General features: G+C 36.5%; 1 protein-coding gene across 3 annotated transcripts in view; it reads right to left on the reverse strand.

The window, feature by feature from the left end:
- LOC145670469 (glutathione synthetase-like) overlaps positions 1-14,072 on the reverse strand; it is a 61,360-nt gene extending 47,288 nt beyond the window's left edge. For 2 of the 3 annotated variants that reach the window (XM_081739201.1, XM_081739186.1), the window contains exons 1-4: positions 13,922-14,072; positions 11,970-12,111; positions 7,985-8,168; positions 6,180-6,255 (exon numbers count right to left, since the gene is read on the reverse strand). In XM_081739201.1, coding sequence (XP_081595327.1) covers positions 6,180-6,255; positions 7,985-8,168; positions 11,970-12,075 — 366 coding nt within the window. In that variant the 5' untranslated portion in view covers positions 12,076-12,111; positions 13,922-14,072. Of the gene's footprint in view, positions 1-6,179; positions 6,256-7,984; positions 8,169-11,969; positions 12,112-13,788 lie in introns of all 3 variants that reach the window. The other variant, XM_081739194.1, reaches the window with a different exon arrangement.
- Between the last annotated feature and the right edge of the window lie 671 nt (positions 14,073-14,743).

Raw genomic sequence — 14,743 nt, forward strand, 5'->3', positions numbered from 1 at the left:
GCTTCTAAAATCTTGATCGAGGTTCCAACTTCGCTATTATGAATTGCTACATACATGCTAATAAGAAGAAACCGAAAAGTTTTGATTGTTCTGAATAAAATACAAACACTTGTGAGTCTGCATTCAGTGCTCTACCTCCTGCTTGTTCTCATTACTACAAGGAAACCGAAGAAGTTCTTGCCGTTTGTGACGTCCCATTAATCATGCGTTCACAGACTAAACGAAATGACGCTGATCATCAACCTTTAGTAATACAGACACGTTGTGTACACACAGAAGTCACAGTTCGTCCAATGTGGAAGAAAATTGGAGGTATCGAAGCAGCTTATTCGCGTATGTTTGTTGTTTGATTTTAAAGTGGATCTGTCAACTGCCGCATATGCCACGTCATTTGGGGAGAATGTCGTGAACGAACGCACCGCTGGGCATTGGTTCTAGAAATTCCGTTCGGGAGATGTGGGGTTTATGGATGAACCTCGGAGTAGCCGACCACACGTGTTGGATGACGAAGCCCTGAAAGCAGCCATCAGAAGGACAGTGGTCTAACGTGTAATGAACTTGCAGAAAGGTTCTATGTTTCCGCTGAAACGGCCAAACTGAGCCTGTATGGGATAGGATAGTCGAACAAGCTAAGCAAGTGGATACCTCACACATTGTCGGCAGCCAACAAGGAACAACGACTGAGCCGTTTATCCTTGCTCATTCGGCACCTGAACAGAGTCACCTCTGATCCCTTGCTCACTGCTGACGAAAAGCAGGTCCTCTAAGACACTCTCAAGCGTACCAGACATTGGTTGTCGCCATGTGACCCTGTTTCTCATACCCCAAGATACCTCTGCAACCACGAAAGGTGCATGGTGGAATTGTCGGTAAGTGGTGCATTACACGAGCTCCTTCCACCTGGTCGGACACCACTGCTAACGTCCATTCTCAGCAGTTGCAAAGGGTGCACCGTGCATTGCAGTAAGAACCGGTATTGGTGAATCGCAAGGGTGTGCTGTTCCTGCACAATGCCAAGCCACATATGGCAAAGAGGACCCGGGAGGCCCTTCAGCAACTTGGCTGGGAGACACTGTGCCATGCACCATTTTACCCGGACTTGCACCAACAGGTTGGAAGTCTCAAGGTGTTTGTAATCAGAAGTGATAAGTTAGTGTACATGGTTATTACCTATGTCTAGACAATGCTGACAATCTCATTACAATTCGGCAACTGTTGAGAGTTTTGAATGAATCTTAAGAGGACAGAATACCTTTTAAGCTTGAAAACAAACCTAGTTGTATAAAATACCCTACATCTGATGAACTTTCAATATAATTCACTACTTATAGCTTCTAAGAATGATCATCTACGCTGTGACTTAAAAATATATTGGTTCATATTTTATAATAATAATAATAATAATAATAATAATAATAATAATAATAATAATAATAATAATAATAATAATAATAATAATAATAATAAAGTAGCATACCTTAACTATACCACAAAATACAATAAATAACATAATTTAATACAAAATAAATAAAAGAAAACATCCCTGCAAAAGAGGTATATATTATCTTATTTTGTCAACCTTTATGAACAAACACAACGCAAGTCCAAATAATTCGGGAAATTTGTCCAACCTCAGTATAAAATTGCTGAGCAACTAAGATGGACATTGATAATGCCCGAAATATATCACTTGCGTTGTATACTTTTTCGGAAAATCTAGCAAGGTAAGATTTTGTTATAATTATTAACTTTCTGTATCTAATTCCTCGCACTCAACTAATCAGACCCACATATATATTTGTACCTCTAAAAAAAAAATATTAATTCTAATATACTCATTGATAATCTTCCTCTTGTAGGTGGCGAGACATTGCTGTAACTATTAAAATCCCAAAAGCTGAAAGAAAAATTTGTTTAAAATAGGCATCCTTCCTGGCTAATAGCGTCCTCTTGTTCGCGAAATATTCCTAAAATTAAGAACAGAACATTATAAAAGGAAAAGTCTGTCACAAGAATGTTACTCAGTGAAAAACATCAGCTAGTCTCTCAAATACCGCCTAAAACTTGTTATGGTTAAGTGCCTAGTCTAAACAAAGCTCTTATACAACTTTGCTACCTGGTAGTAAGTGTCGTCGAATGTTTACACGGTATACACAATATTACAATATAATCCATCAGAATTATACTCCTATATATAAAAACAATAACGCTAACATGGCTCCGGGAGCACGTGCGAAATTTTGTTATATTGGAACATTGACTGGCTGATAGTCAAAACTATGGATTATGCTTTCTATTCGAAAAACAGCATAAAGAGATACCCTAGTACTTTTTTCTGATGCATGCTTGGAGCAAAAAGTGCCCATGTCTTCTCTTTATGTGTTGCCATTGACGAGTAGCAACAATGCTCACTCGCTCACGTTTGGTTCTGTAGTCAGCCGTCGATAACCTGAAATAAATAGATGGCTGCCTTGTCGATAACTACATTATAAGTATTAAAAAAAAAAAAAAAAAAAAAAAAAAAAAAAAAAAAAAAAACCCTGGATAGTGCGCCCCAAAATTTCCTAATTTCCCTGATAAAGTATAACAGATTCTGTGCTTGGGTACCTATCTGATACGGAAAAGTGTATAGTTAGACAATAAGCAGAATAGTTAACGCACCGGCACGGTAAACCGGAAACCTGGGTTCGATTTTCGGTCATACAAGTGACGAATCTTGCACTCTTTGAATTTTACTGACTTGACACATATAGAGGTCTAGCTGAAATACTCGTTCTTCGCACGAAAAGAATAGGTTTTATGGAAATAATTTGAATCCTTTCTTTTAGGATACGCATTTCAATGAAAAAGTAATGATAAAAGTTCATCTGGTGGATGCTGATATCGAACGAAGGAACCTGCGACAAAAGGCGAGCACCCTACCACTGAGTCACCGCGAGCCCAAATTAAAAATTTTGAAAACAATAGTTATCCGTAAAGGTTCCAAATTCACAATTCTGTATCAATTCTTGCTTCATTTGTAGTGTAATTTGTTAAATGTTTATGAAGTTTTAAAACATTTTGCAAAGTCAAATAATATTTGGCAGTAGTTAGCACGACTTACTGAATTATAACAAAGTGAAAGTTCATTAAATGTAATTTCTTTAGTGATTGACTTTAGTTGAATATCCATTTTCATGCAACCGATGCTACACGAGACGGGACCTACTCCTTAAAGTTGGATCCAAAATAATATCTATGCATATATCCTATGTTTATTGTCTCTACCCCGGGCGATCGAGCCCTGGACCGAACAGATTGAGCACGCTTATTAGCTACTTGGCCATAAAGAAGTACTGTCACTGATTAAACTGCAATTCTGATCAACTTTAGTAGCATTGTGAAAAATATGAAATATCGACCTTCTACGCCAGGTACGTACATACATTTCCATGCGACTCAGCGTTGCTGGCATTGCATTATTTAAATACAAATCACATTTTCGTACTGATTTCCTGTATATTGTTTAGTCGCTAAGCTTTCGTACAAAAAATAACTAATTTTAAGCCTGCGTTCCGTACTGAAATCAAAGTTCTGTCTGAGTCCTACATCTTATTTGCATTATTTGGCTAAATAAATACGTCTCTTGCTTTCGCAAAGTGAGAAGAGACATTTTCGATTAACTTCCTATCCTATGGTTATACTCTTTAGGCTAAACGAGAAGGATGATTAATAAAAGCGAGCGATTGTGAAATTAATTTTGTTGTGCTCTTCCACCGTGAACCAAAAGGCCTAGCCGCTACCCACGAGACCACCGTGGAGGACTACTTTTCCTAAGTGGATGCAAAAGAGGGAAGTCATGACTTTAGGCTGATTAGAGACGTGTTTCTTTGGTAGGTTCATGTAATGTAGTTTGTATTAAAGCCCAAGTATTTGACTGCTCATTATTGATTTTTGTTTACAATGTCCGAATAAATTACAAACTTACTCAACTGCTGGTTCCTTACCTATATTGTGATTTTTTTTTTTAAATTTAATTTAATTTAACTACTATCAGATTCCATAATTAATTCGTTCTATTAACATCAACCCCACATCCATTGATGCCGTCTCTTGACCATTTGCAGTGCTCGAAGAGGAAGGCATATTTAAGAATGTAATGTATTTTACCAATAAAGGAATTTGTGCAGGCTTTTCCACTTGCATTCTGACAGTTATTTTGAATCTTTCTCTATTTTTATTTTTCCTTCCTTTATTTTTAACTGATTTAAATATTTGGAACGAAATTTTTGTAAACTCAGGATCACACATCATATACCATGAAAAAAAAAATGAAATCTTTCAGTTTTACGTCCCACGGATACGCCGGCTAGGCTAAAGGAGACGGTGATGATGAGAAATGAATGCAACGGTGGAATTAGCAAAGTAGGAGGAGGAAAACTGGAAAACCCCGAGAAAACCCACACCCACGGTGTTTGTCCAGCACAAAGTCCACTTGGCGAGAGCTGGGATCATGCATCAGAGGTGAACGCTCTACCACTGAGTCACTGCGGCCCCATCATATACCATAATGATAATTTAGCAAGAAATGAAGTAAGCCTGTAGAATTCTAATCAACTACTGAACAGGACGGGTAGATTGTTGCAGGCTAACAAACCGAAATTACAGTCCCGATTACTTTAATTATTGTACAAATTGGTAGGCAGATTCTTTGTTTTTCGTTTATTAAAAGATGCGCATTATACTAACTTTCTACTCGTATGATGTTTATGAGAACCTCGTCTCATGTTGTGCCTATCAGTGCTTAGTTTTAGGAGACAAAAGTGAAACTATTCACAATTCGTCTCTTAGTGAGACTGAGAAACTTGTAGTGGAAAAACATTTCAAACGAACATCTAGCTTCGATAAGATCTTCATTTATTGTAATGTTTAATTTTTGACTTCGAACTGTGATTAGTGCAGCACACACTGAAACACTGGAGATAGAACTATTTACAATTACATTACAAAAATTCCATTTATCAAAATTAAATTTACTTAAAAAAAAAAAAATAACAGCTAATTTGTATCTGACACCGAATTTTACAGTTAAAAGTATTTTATTTTTGTTTACAACTAAGAGCAATAAACAAAGTATTAAAAAAATACGTATATTTGAGAAATGGAGGCATCAACTATTTTCTCAATGCCTGAATTTTACTATAGGCGAACTACGCTGAATTCTAAAGAGCAAGCGTGCGACTATGCCGGGGAGGGAACCTGCTTCTTTAGCTTACATGTCGGTGAGTTAACCACAATATTTACTTGTGATTTTTTTTAAAGCGATCCTGCAATCATATATTATATTACTTATTCTCTAACATTTGTGCTCCTATTTCTATTCCTTACATTAGTTAAACAAGCAACAAATATTGAATGTAAAAGAGAAAAATCTCTAGAAACAGGACGTCTTGAATATTAACACGCAACACTCCTTCAATCTTCTACTGTGCAACGACGAATGTAATTCAACTCTCTCCCGTGGGATAGCCCGGGCAGTTCCAATGGCCTAGTATTACGAACGGAAACACGGTATGCGAGAATTCGTGTTATCAAATTTATAAATGACAAAGGGTCTTCTCTAATGATTGCCAAATGACAATCTTGCAATACACAAATGTTTTTCTTGGAAGCAGAAAATGTTCCGCCATGTGCTGATCTTTCATGTCGAATAACCATAACGTACAACTATGTTTTCTAAAAGAAAGATACTATGTGTATGGATAATTAGTCTTTATGAAGTTAAAATCTTTCCAATTCTTCCTTCAGTCAAATTTCTTTCAATAATTTTAAATGATTATGCTAACATATGCAGGAGATATAGTTAAATACTTTATTATTTATTTATTTATTTTTGTCTACATTTAAACAGATTCGACAACTCAATTTTCACAAAAAAGAAAAAAGTGACAAAGTAAAATCAAGGTATAAATATACCAAGCACTAAAACCAACAAAAACAACCGTCAAATATCATAAAACGAAGGTATTAACATCAATATAGAACGTTATTTCTGCAAATATAAATACAAAACACACTTAAATCGTGTGAACAGGTTACAACAGAAGTGCTTTATATCTGAAAGCCAAGCAGTATGATTCAAGCAAATGTATAAAATGCATAGCCAAATTATACACATATAAAAAGATATTCATACTTACCTGAGCTGCTCCTTCTTTCCGAATAGTTTCGTATAATCTAAACAATCTTCCCGTGAAATCGTCCACCTCTATTGTACTGCAAAGGAAATAAAATAGGAATATTAAACCATATACGGAGATTAAAGACTAATTTGCATTGCACTACTAAAAACATACTTACACACGCTGAGAGTGGTGTAAGTTAACTTTTATCTTTCACGCTTAAATATTTTTTTAACAGTATACAGGAAATATATTAGAATTAGAAATTTGTAAGTGCTCCTCAGAAGACATCTAAATCATAGACAGTAATAAATAGATTCAATTGCTCCAAATGCAGACAATTAGAGGGTACTCCCAAGCTAACTTACGCAGACCCTACTTTAATCGTAAACATAAAAAATACACAAATTTGCCTTGTAATCTTTAAAATTTTCACTTCTAAACTTTTCATATTTCGAACACCATGGTCCTATTCCTGAATCTCCAGGTAACATTAAAACAAACAAGGAGAAAAAATGGGAAGGTTAAATTATAGATTCCTATCTTGTAAATAAAGAAGCAGTTTACTTGTCATTGATGATCAGAGACTAACGTCCCTTTCAGCGGGCTCAGGCTATATGAGACTTACAGCTGAGATATACAACTTAACGTGGGATCCGAACCACATAAGCTCTCATGGGATAAGTAGCTTGGCATGCATATCCCATAATATTAAAAGAACACTGCTCACAGTGACTTCGCACCAATTTGTTAAGTCAAAAATAATACCAAACTTCCGAATGACAAAGGTGTATGGGCACAGAGTCACCTATCATGGAAAGAATCAATCACTGTTCCAATTTCTAAGAAAGGCGACAAAACTGATTGTAGTAATTATCGAGGCATTTGTCTTCTGCCAAGATCCTATAAAATCCTCAACAATATTCTAGTAGCGAGATTGACCCAATACTCAAATTAAGTTATTGGAGATTATCAGTGCGGTTTTAGACTAAATCGATCAACTATCGACCAAATACTTACCATTCGAAAAATACCTCGGAATATAATAAATCAATTAATTATTGATTTTAGGAAGGCTTACGACTCGGTTGGGAGAGAAAAATTGTGCAACATTCTTACAGAATTTGGAATACCGAAAAAGCTAATTAGATTAGTTAACTGGATTCAAAGTTTTCACTGGAAGACCAATCAGAAAACGACCATTAGGAAGACCTAGGCGCAGATGGAGGATAATAGGATGGATCTTGCAGAAATAGGAATACAAAGTAGGAACTGGATCCAGTTGGCCAAGGACAGAAGCTAATGGAGAGCTTTTGTGAACGCGGCATTGAACCTCCGGCTTCCATAGGCCAGAGAGTTAGTTTAGCTAGTTTTAGTTAGTTTTCGCGAAATGGTTGATTTTATAATCTGCACTCAGGGCGCCCATAATATAACAACACTACAAACAAATCTTAAAACTTACTCATTTATTCCTTCAGAAATTATTTAACTAATCACTGATATCTGTTATCACCCTTATAAACTTTATGTTACAAAAAAAAAAAAAAAAAAAAAAAAAAGTTTCGACAGGTGAAGCAGAGCTTCGTAAGGATTCTCGAAACAGTTGTTTTTAATAGAATTATAACCTCCAAATTTAATATAATTATAACCTCCAAGTCATTTTTAGAAACATAGAACTGAACACAGAGATATTTTTAAATCATTTATTAGGAATGAAAATATCAATTCAATAAATTCCAAGTAATTAAAGACATTATAAACATGTTTTTATACGCCGTGTTACCAACATCAAGGATAAGATAATGTATGCATCCAGTGCTTACCTTTTTAAACTTTCCGACAAAAACTCGTAGCTATGTGCTACCTTATGCATAAGTTCATTCAATATTGGTTGAATAGCAACAGCTTTCTCAAATTCCTTCCGGGGAAAGGTCGACGGCAACAGAAGAAATGGAGCAAACTGTAACACATCTTTGTTAAACGCAGTTTTCGATCTCATACAAGCACCTGAAAAAAAAAAATAATAAAAAAAAAAAATGAAGGATCAACGGATCAATATCATCCTTGCTTAAAACAAATCGAATCGTACCTACCCCATACTGTCCATGGTTAATGGAGATGACAAATCAATGGGCGAATGAATAGGATTCCGTAGATTTAGGTTTCTAGTAAGTTCTTTCTCTCTCTCAAATTTAACAAGACACTTTAAGGACTAGCAATGACACTAGTGAAATATGAAAGTTCGTGTACATATGCAAATCGTTACTGTCCGCGGACATGGAAGTATTTTCCTCGAAATATATAGATATTAATTCACAAAACATACGACTAATAAATGCGAGTGCTTCGCCGGAGTTAGAAGTTGTTACTTCAGTAAAATTTATTATCACACCGTCATATTCGCCTATATCCCACTTTTGCATAGGGTTACTTAGCCAATAAATTCTAGAACTGTAAGAATAAATTAGCAGAAACTATCACTCACTCCATTCAAACTTTCCAAACATGGAGGTTATTAGCAGAATATTCTTCCAAACCATGTTCCTCCTAATTGTGCTTCTTTCAGATGATTCAAGTGCTAGTTTGAGCACTTTTGAGCACTCATCTAGGGTCACAATGCTTAAGTAATATTTTTAAACCATGATCTTCATACTTTTATTTTTTTAAACAACTCAAAACTTGTGACCCAACGAAAGGCACCTCAGCGCAGCAATTGAAATACCAGAAATAAAGACAATTGGAAGGAACATTATTCTACTAATATTACAACATGTTTCATATTCTCAAAAAGTAGTTCAGCGAGCTCTTACAAAACCAGTTACAATGGTTAATCCTTATCAGATACAAACATTGCCACTACTTTCAACCATGAGAACAGATAGTCGTACAGTGAAACCTGTCAACTTGGCCACCTGCTTATCTTGGCCTAGTTCGTCTTGAACCTGCATTTTCCCATAAGACATTCGTTACTTACTTTCTATAAGTTGGCCACCTATCTTGGAAGTTGGCCAAACTGAAGCAATGTTTACCCTATGATGATATGATAAATTTACCTGCGTATCTTGGCCACGCAAAATACAGTTTTGTTATTTTTCTGAACTCTTTTCGAATTCCCATATAAGGAGGCAAATGTTCTGTATTTGTGACTGGACGCAAAGAAGCATAGTTCGCACGATTTGTTCTTGGAGGTCAATGGCCAGACACTACCCTCATAAAGGGGTGGTGAAGGAAGATGTGAATAAGAAAAAGTACGTACAGGAATTCAGGAATGGTTGTACGTATTTGTTTACCTTGTCGGGTTTGGTACTATATCAACTCCTCTCATCAGTGGGGAGTTTTAGTAATTCCGGAAAATTCTCAAGGTTAAAACTAACAATCTCCATTGTCAACTATTGGCACCTGTGGGCTTGTCAAAAGATAGTGGAGCTTTTGAGATATGAATTTCCTCAAGAATTTTTCAAAACATCTTTTGCTCCGAGGGAAACACTTTTAGCTCATTAACAAGAGGTAGCTAACTACAACATTAGAATGTGCATATCTGCCCAAAAGAATAAAACAAATACGTCTAGAATGAACCATCATTCAGTAACAACTGAAAAGAAGTCATATAACTGCATATAAATTTCTCAATTTATAACAGCTTTTCTTGTTTTCAATCTGAATAACTCAGTGTGCTATAACATCAATTTCAATAAACTGCGTACATACGCTACTATTTCATGATTGCTTTGTGTTATTGTGTTTTCAATCCGAATAATCCAATATACCAGACTAGTTTTCAGGAAGAGAAAGGTATGCACAAATATTAAACATACTATAGTAATATTTTCTAGTACTCTATGAATGATTACAGTGATGTATCTAGTGGAATAGAATCGTTCACAAAGGCGGAACGAAATCACTAATTCAAAGAATCAAAGGACTGAATCAGCAATGAATGAAATTTTGACTTGCCGAATCCTCCATTATGCACATACCCACATGGCTAACTGCCTCCTCAATCGGAACCTAATTGTGCACCTTCACGCTTGCGATGCCTAAGGGTAAAGACATGCCGAAGAGACATCGAGATCGAGGTTGAGTCGCGGTCGCTACCTCCCTGTCTAGGTCGCAGTGGATAAGGGCGACATACCAGAAGTAACACCTCGCTGTAAGTTCTCAGTTTGAGGAGAAACATTAACTGTGAGCGTGTGAAGTGCATAAAAATTACTGCGAAACCACATTTTGAAATTGAAAGAACAAAGAGTTTATAAATAGGGATGGACGCGAGACGAGATATGAGAAATGCCAAAGTCGTCGTTCTTGTTTCGTAAAAATATTTGAGTCTCATCTCTTGTCATCTCTGTCAATAAATCAGACTTTCACTTTCTTTTTTCAATTTTCTGTGAAGAAATGGCCTCTTTCAGCACTCAGGCGAGAAATCATTTCCCAGTAAAATTACAAAAACAGGTATGTCTTCAGGTTTCGAGGTGGAGGGGGGTATTAACTTCAGCAAATGCAGTTTCGTCACTGCAATTCCATTATTCGACGGCTGCTCCCTATGGATACGTGCCTGTCTTTACGGTATTTCTTTACCTTATATAAGTAACGAACTTAGAAGAAATCCTTTTCATATTAATCTCTGAATAGGGGGAATGCGTGGCGTTTTAAGCATAGACATGATTAACAGTAGGTTTTTTTTTTTTTTTTTTTTTTGAAATCCCACAATTTACGGACTCACCCCGAAGTCCCCTCCCTGCAACTGCCATTGCCTTATATAATAATACGCTACAATATAATTCTCAAATATATATGAATAACTTATCTGACATTCCAATCTCAGTTGTTATTTTCTTCCATTTTCTACTTAAAACGTGCCTATTATGATAATGTGTTTCTTATCCCATATTGCTGGAACATTCCTCACTAATTCTATTAATATGTCTTTCATAATCAAATTTAAATGTGCAGTAAAACCTCTCGAGCATAGACACACATAATCCTCTGCAGACGAAATTCGAAACAAATGAATACTTCATTCCGTGCAGCGCTTCAGGGAGAACCAATGAGAACACGAGCCACAGCGATGCTTCCGTTGAACATAAATGTAAAAACAAACCCGGTTGTTTATCATCGTGACCACTAATTCACCCTCGCGGTCGACCTCTAGGTCGCGATGTAGCGTACATCTTCGGAATGCGCTTACCCATTTGAGTGCATGTGTTTGTGCTAGTGTCTGGGGTGCGACCACGACTTAAACCTCGACCTCGATTGCGAGGTCTCTTCGGCATGTTTCTACCCTAACAACGATTGGATGTAGAAGTTGCTTGTAGTGACCACCTAACTCAGGTTGGTCTGAAATTTCGCACAATTACGACTATATCTTATCTGGAAGTGTACAAAAGAAGCATCTATCGCAAAACAATTCTAAACAAGTCCAACTTTTCGTGTTTGGTCAAGGATATCAACCAATGAGAGTAAAGTTAAACCTTAGGGAAATAATCAGGAAACTGTTACTTACACTAAATGCGCCGAAGTAAAGTTCGATGCTATCTATAATAATATAATATTCGTACTTAACATTTACTCATCTTAACTATTTCTAAAACGAGCACTCTCCTGATTCATTGGCTTAAAGCTATACCCTAGTGGTCACGGAGAAAAGGAAAAAAAAAAAATGCCTTGACCACAGCTATGGAATCTTAAAAGCAAATTGACTGGCAAAATACAAACAAGTCGTAGCATATCTCTGCACTCTTTCTACCAAAATAAATAAAACAAAAAATATAATACTTATCCACGTGTAACAACATTATAGGAAGTACTTACCATGCATCAAAGCCCAATCTTTAGCCTTTTCTACAACATCCTCGAGTATATCGTCGGGTAAGGGTAAAGGAATACAAGGATTCATTCTAGGTCTGTCGGAATCCATGTTGAAAAGAGACTTTACACTAGGAATTTAGACTACCTGAAAAGAAAAGAAAAGTCAGTAATTTAATACTAATATCATCCAAGATATCTCATGTGAGGCTTCTACATTGTCCTATAAAACAAGTAGGACTGGTCTTATTATCATGAAAAAGGTATACTTGTTCATTGCAGCTGTGAAAATACTTCATAGTACTAACAAGCGAATGTTACATTGATAAAACCGTTGAATAAGAATTATTAATATATATTTGGTGTTGTTCTATTAATAGTGAAGGTATACTTAATACAAGGTGTCCGTAAAGCCACTCAACTTAAACTTTATGCTTTGGAGCATCAGATTTTTTTTGTGTCAATGTAATGAAACACCCACCTCTGTAGATATTTTTGAAATATAAACTATAGTGTGAAGGTTGGCAAGGTTCTAGAACACAGGTCCCCTTTCCCATTTAGCTGTAATAAAGACACAAAACGAGCCCTGCGGGGCTCTAACCTACCTTCACTCGCTAACGCTCGTTCGGCAATACTATGTGAATTAATTATTAAACTTTGGTGCAGAAAGGAACCAACCTATTGTGCTGCCAAAATGTCTTAAGCCGTGGCAAAAATGCGAACTAAAGCTCACACACATACGCACTGAGTCAATAATGGTTCAGCTGTTGCTAAGCGAGAGAAAGCGAGTGGAATTCCTTCAGCCAATAGCAGCGCTTGCAACGGAAAACTAGGGATCAAGTCAATGTGACATTAGTATAGCTACTAACCTATATCGGGGGACCTGTGTTCTAGAACCTTCCCGCGAAGGTTGGATGTTGTCCTCAAGAATCCCAGAAATATCCGATGAAGAATTTTTTTCCTACAAAATTTAAAACAGCAATTAAAGGCAGTCGTTACTTTTTTTATGAACAAACGGATATGCTGAGTACGAATATATAGTTTTGAAACAAGAACGACACATTGGCACCAAGTGTACACATGCCAACAGCCGAGGTAACGGTGTGTCGGAACAAGGAATCTATTTTTCGCATTGTGGCATAATATTGTAACGCTGACGGTACCAGACGGTGTGAAGTTATGTGCCTGAACAGCAACTATTAACATTGCTACCGGTGTCAAAAAAAAAAAAAAGCCCTTAATTTCTGATTCTTCACGCTGTGTACAAAAAAAAATTTCACCTTCGTCTGTTTCTGGTATTCGTGAAAAACAACGTCAATTTAATAGCTCAAAAATTGTCTACAAAAACGGTCCTTCCCTGGGAATGGCTTTCATTTCATTCGCATTCTATTTCAGAATTCCTGATGCTCACTATGAATTTGGGTTGTGCGATTTTACGCACACCCTGTAGTATCGGCGTACATGAATGGCAGCACTGGTCTACCATGAGCAGATAACAATTTCATCATACAGCACAACCCGTTTAGTGAGATCGTTTCTAACTTCTTCCAGACGAATTTTTTTGTTTTTTAACTCGACAAAAGCAGCTTCACTGATTCGTTTATCTTGATAAGTCTAATAAAAAAAAAAAAAAAACAGAATCCTAATAAATTAAAGAATGAGTTCGTCAGTGTACTTGGAATGCTTACAGGAAATAGAACACCTTGTTTGATATATTACAATAGTTTCCCCCAAATTACAACGACTACTATTGTATCTCCGCCAATATATAAAAATCTAATTCTTAGATAAACAGTATACAGTAAATTAAACTATTTTCACTTACAGTTAGGTTAACGTGTCATATAGTTATTGTTTTCGGAATCATCTGCCTTAGAATATTCCTTAAATAGCAAACATGCATCTTCAATATTCACAATATCCATTTTACAATATATATCCTAAGTACACAATCTTACCTCGGTGGACTTTCTATCTAAAAACCTGAAATAAAACTTCAGCTCCCAACCCTTTAGCGCTTTTATAGTGGATGTTGATCTTCTCCTATTTCAAGATTGTCTGCTGCGCACAATGATGCCAACTACTATCACATCAATTCTTGGTACAAACTTCGCTAGTTTTCTTACATCATCAGTTTCAGATTTTTTTAAAAAACCTAATGTAAACTTTTAGAAATGAAGAAGTTTCAAAACTCAGACGGAATCAAAAACTATGGGCTCGTTTCGTACCAGTCTTCGTAAAACTCTACGTACAACAACGCAACGCAAAATTGCATGAAGCTATTACCTGACCACAGGGTCGAATCCAGGGCCGACTTCTGAGGGGGGGCGGTGGGTTGTCATACTGCTACTTTTAAGGGCTCCAAATTTTGGGATGGGTTATATATATATATATATATTGGAGCCAAGGCCACACCCATATAGTCGGTACCTATGGTGTACGGAATTCCCGATGTTTAATACTACATTTCTCTTTAGTTTTGGAAAAAGAACACCACCAATATGTTTTGAAATGAAATGAAATATCTAGTTTAACGTCCCACGTCTATACACCGAGGCTAAGGGAGACGGTGATGATGAGAAATGAATAAAATGGTGGAATGAAGAAAGTAGGAGGAAACGGGGAAAACCCGCACACGGTGTTAGTCCACCAAAACAGCTCACATGGCGCAAGCTAGCATGCACCAGAGGTGAACACTCTACCACTTTGAGCCACCGCGGCCATAAAAGGTTTTGGTTTAACTTTCGTGTATCCGCTTCTTATGGACATTACTAGTCTAT

The sequence above is a fragment of the Thermobia domestica genome, chromosome 2 (assembly GCF_964235325.1).
Source record: "Thermobia domestica chromosome 2, izTheDome1.hap1.1, whole genome shotgun sequence".
NCBI lineage: Eukaryota > Metazoa > Arthropoda > Insecta > Zygentoma > Lepismatidae > Thermobia > Thermobia domestica.